At 39.0% G+C, this 4,341-nt stretch overlaps 1 protein-coding gene across 1 annotated transcript in view; it reads right to left on the reverse strand.

Moving 5' to 3' along the window:
• Positions 1-642: 642 nt before the first annotated feature.
• LOC106111658 (syntaxin-1B-like) overlaps positions 643-4,341 on the reverse strand; it is a 5,955-nt gene continuing 2,256 nt past the window's right edge. Inside the window, exons 3-5 of the mRNA XM_013293802.1 lie at positions 2,431-2,568; positions 1,601-1,711; positions 643-1,068 (exon numbers count right to left, since the gene is read on the reverse strand). Of these exons, the coding sequence (XP_013149256.1) occupies positions 997-1,068; positions 1,601-1,711; positions 2,431-2,568 (321 nt within the window). The 3' untranslated portion in view covers positions 643-996. The remainder of the gene's footprint in view (positions 1,069-1,600; positions 1,712-2,430; positions 2,569-4,341) is intronic.

Genomic DNA, 4,341 nt, shown 5'->3' on the forward strand with positions numbered 1-4,341 from the left:
CTAGAAAAGTATAAGGAATATCAAAGAACATACTACATCGCTTTTATTGATTACAGCAAAGCCTTTGATTCCTTACTCCACGAAGAAATATGGAAAACACTAAGAGATCAAGGGATCCCTCATAAATACATTCGCTTAATCAAAAATGTTTACACAGTACTGCGAGAACTCAACTAGAGTAAAGAGGTGAAACATTCAGGGTGGAAAAAGGAGTCAGGCAAGGCGATCCCTTATCTCCAAAATTATTTACCGCAGTATTGGAATCAGATCAGATTCAGATGTTTAAATTGTGAAGGTCTTGGGATAAATGTGGATGGAATCCAATTGACAAACTTAAGATTGTTTTAAGTTTAAGTTATAAGAAACCACCTACCTACCTAGGTTTTACATAACATCTAACGCTCTTTTATACGGAAAGCGAGACTCGGCAGTATTATATATTTTACATTTTTTTGGGGGACGTTATAATTTAGTTCTAGAGGAGGTACTTTTTTTTAGCAAGGTACTAATGTATCCTGTACATTTTAGGTACATTTTTTAGTAAGTGCTACAATATATTTCGCCATATTGACTCACTCCTTTTTTGAAGTGGTAGCAGAATGACTGCCAAAAAAGGTTCTTAAAGGAAAACAACGTTTTGTTTGTTGACTGTATTTATTTTGAAGAAAAAAAATAAATGACTAGTAATCTTAAGATTAAATACATTATAAATAATTAGTCTAGAGTAAGGTAGGGTGCAGTGCTACAATGCATATGTCTCTGTCTCTGTCTCTGTCTCTGTCTCTATGTTGACATTTGTAAAGTTGTTATTAATAATGTTTATCTTTGAGAAATTGTAATTAAAAAGGTGTTGTTATAGTTTATATCCATGCCTAATACTAGCTGAACAAATCAATGTTTTTATCGCGGCATTCTAATAGTTTTTAAAACTGTACCCCACCTTTCCCTACTATATATTAGGTCTTCCGAGCCCCCTGCCAGGCGATGTGGTCCTCGCTACGTGTATACCAGTACAAACAGCACGATAAGGAATCCTGACGCCAAGCAAATGATGAGACCGATTTTCTTCTGAAAAAAAATGTCTTAATCGTGATTTATTTTATTTTACATTGTTTTGTTACAACTTAGCATAAATTGTTATTTTCATAACGACCAATGAGAGCAGAGGACTTGCATCGAGCGTGGTCGGGGGCGAGGCGCTATCTTTAATTGTGAGTGTTGGTGTGCGCCCTAAGCGCCCCGAGCACCCTGAGCTGCCAGAGCGGCCAGAGCTGGAGCATTGCATTTGCTGGAGCAGTGTGATAGTTGTATCGGTGGCCTGTCAATAGCCATGTTGAGGGCGGGGTGGAAAAGTTAGATAGCTGTCGGTGCCCTCAACTCGCTGCATGATAATAATAATAAAGCTCATCTTGTGCATAATAAATAGAAATTGCAGGAAAAAAAGTAGTGTAATATTTCTTTTAATACACGTTGTGTATATGATGTGTATGAGATGTTCGATAAGGGTAAGCACTGTATCACAATTGAAGAACAAACAGGCAATGACAAATAGCAAAGCTAGCGGAGCACCCTGCACACGCACACGCACACGCACACTGACCTTGCGTGCGCGCCGCCGGCCCACGGAGCCGCGCAGCAACTCCTGGCCGCCGCTCTCCACGTGCTCGCTGGCCTGCAGTGCGAAGTACTCCACGCTGTCGATCTGTTCTTGCTACAAAATTAAAAGATACTACTTCAAAGACGTTACGTGTCTACAATCGCGGAGAAAAACGCTCACAAGTGCGTTTTCTATTGTTCTTTTTTGTTTTTTTTTTCTACAAGGGAGATAACATGAAAGAATTATTGTCAATAATCGTAAAACCTCGTAATTTTAACAAATAACAACTTCTTGTACAAATATTTTTGTCACATGTTATCCGAGTGGACAATTTTTTTTAATACAAAATTTGTAACAGTGGTAGAGCCCTCTTTAACATCTTCGCACGTAAGGGTCGGCTCGCCCGGTGTAATACCACGACCACACAGAAAACAGGCGTGAAGTGGAAGCAATTCCGCGTTTCGTCTGATGAGTGTGGTGGCTTAATTTTAGTCCCTTTCCACCCTTTTCTTAACAGGAAATTATGGGAAGGAAAAGTGGATTTGACGGTGGCGGAGACGCATAGGAAGGGAAAATGTCCTCTTTATTTGCGTCTCCTACTCCGTCAATTAAGGGTAGGCAACGCATCTGCAATTACGGATGTTTATGGGCAGCAATCGCTTTCCATTTCAGTGGATTCAGGTGGCAGCTCGCTCGTTTACCAACTTATGTTATAAAAAAAATACGCGGAATGAGACTACAAGATAAACGATAAATCCGAATAGGTCAGAAGGCTGCGAGCAATGGTCGGCGTTGCACGAGTAAGCTAAGCTGCGCCGGAACACAAGTGAGACCTGTTGCGCGACGAGGTGCGACAGCTGCACGAAGAGGTCGCGCACCTCGCGCAGCGCCGCCTCCGCCCGCGCCAGCTCGCCGCGCCGCGCCTCCGCCTCCCGCAGCGCGCGCCGCGCCTCCGCCGTCTGCGCACGCACCTGCACACGCGCGGTGACGTGACGAGGCGATCCTCGACACAGATGGGCATGCACTTACAACACGCACAACATGACGAGCTGTCATTCGCAAACTTCGTTAGCGCGGAAGTAAAAAAAAAATATTGATTATCTGTAACATTCCAACGTGTATCTAGCTTCTATCAGCTACCTTCCAATCAAAGTCCCGTTAAAATCGGTAAACCCGTTCCTGAGATAGCATTACGTTCGCCATTTTGACAGCGCGGAATTAAAAAAGTAGCCACAAACATGGTCGTCCATGTCAGCTAATCTCCATTAAACGTCTTGTCAAAATCGGCCAAGCCGTTTTCGGAATAAACGCGGCTTGCAGAAAGACAGACAGACAAAAAAAATGTCAATTCGATTTTTGTTAACAGCAAAGAAAACATATCATGTTTGCGAAATCCGCAATTTTTCTTCTAATATTAGATATTTAGAGTCCAATTCTACAAGTTATATATGTAGAAGATGAAAATATACGAGTAGATATCGATTTAAGAAAGTAAGTAAAATTAAATCAATTTAAATTATAAAATTTTCCTATCACCATGTGATTTTTAGCATCATGCAGATAATTTCTTTTTGACCGACTTCCCAAAAGAAGGAGGTACTCAATTCGTCTGTATGTTTTTTTTTTTTATTTTTATTTTTTTTTATGTGTGTTACGGCATAACTCCGCCGCTAGTGGACCGATTTTGATAGTTAATTTTTTATCCGAAAGGTAATGCTTGCAGGTGGGTCCCATTTTTTTGTTTGATTTTTGGAGTCAAAGACTACGACGTAGTTAAATAGTTTAGCTCAAAATCGCGCGACGAAATTTCGGGTCATTTTTGCGTTCTTTGCTTACGTAGCCTAAACTATAAGACCTACATAAAAATGATCTATGGAAGAATTGTAGCCCTTTAAATTTGCTAAATAAAAGTCCGCGATAGCATATATCTATCTATTAAGGTTGTCGCACAATAACCACTTTTTTCATTAAAATATCGCTCGAAATTTACACCCCACTTTCAACGCTATTACTCGTGTTCGGTATGAATCCTTATCCAAATAAATGTGTCTATCATCAAGAGAATTTAATGTAGATTATAAATGCCCTTGGAACTGTGTAATTCCGATCAATAGTTTAGGAGATATCATAATTAGCAAATTACGAGTCTCAGAAAAAAATACCAACTTGTATCAAAGTTTTCTTTCTAGGCTTACGTAGCCTAAACTATAAAACCTACATAAAAATGATGTATGAAAGAATGGTAGCTCTTTCAATTAGCTACATTAAAGTCCGCGATAGCATATATCTATCTCTTAAGGTTTTCGCACAATAACCGTTTGTTTCGCGAAAACCGTCAAATAAATGCAATCGACTTCATTTAAAACGCTTTTATTCTTATTGGTATGAATCCTTATCCAAATGAATATGTTTTCACGATAGAGTATTAAATGTAGATCATAATTGCCTTTTACAGTATGTAATTCTGACAAAGATTCTAGAAGTTATCAAAATATTAAAACTCACGGGCAACAGCGGCGCGCGGCTGGACAGAATTATGAGTGAATGGTCGCAACGATGTATTAGTTCTTTACTTAATTTCTTAGATAACTCATACTTTGTTCGAAAGCTAACGATTATCACATTGCGATGTTTAGATTCACTAAAAATCGACAAATAAATAAACTTTTTAATAAAAAAACAAAACCGACTTCCAAACAAAATACACTAAAAACAAAACAAAATGCACTAAAAACAAAATATTC

This window comes from Papilio polytes, unplaced genomic scaffold (assembly GCF_000836215.1).
Source record: "Papilio polytes unplaced genomic scaffold, Ppol_1.0 DF824158.1, whole genome shotgun sequence".
NCBI classification, from domain to species: Eukaryota; Metazoa; Arthropoda; class Insecta; order Lepidoptera; family Papilionidae; genus Papilio; species Papilio polytes.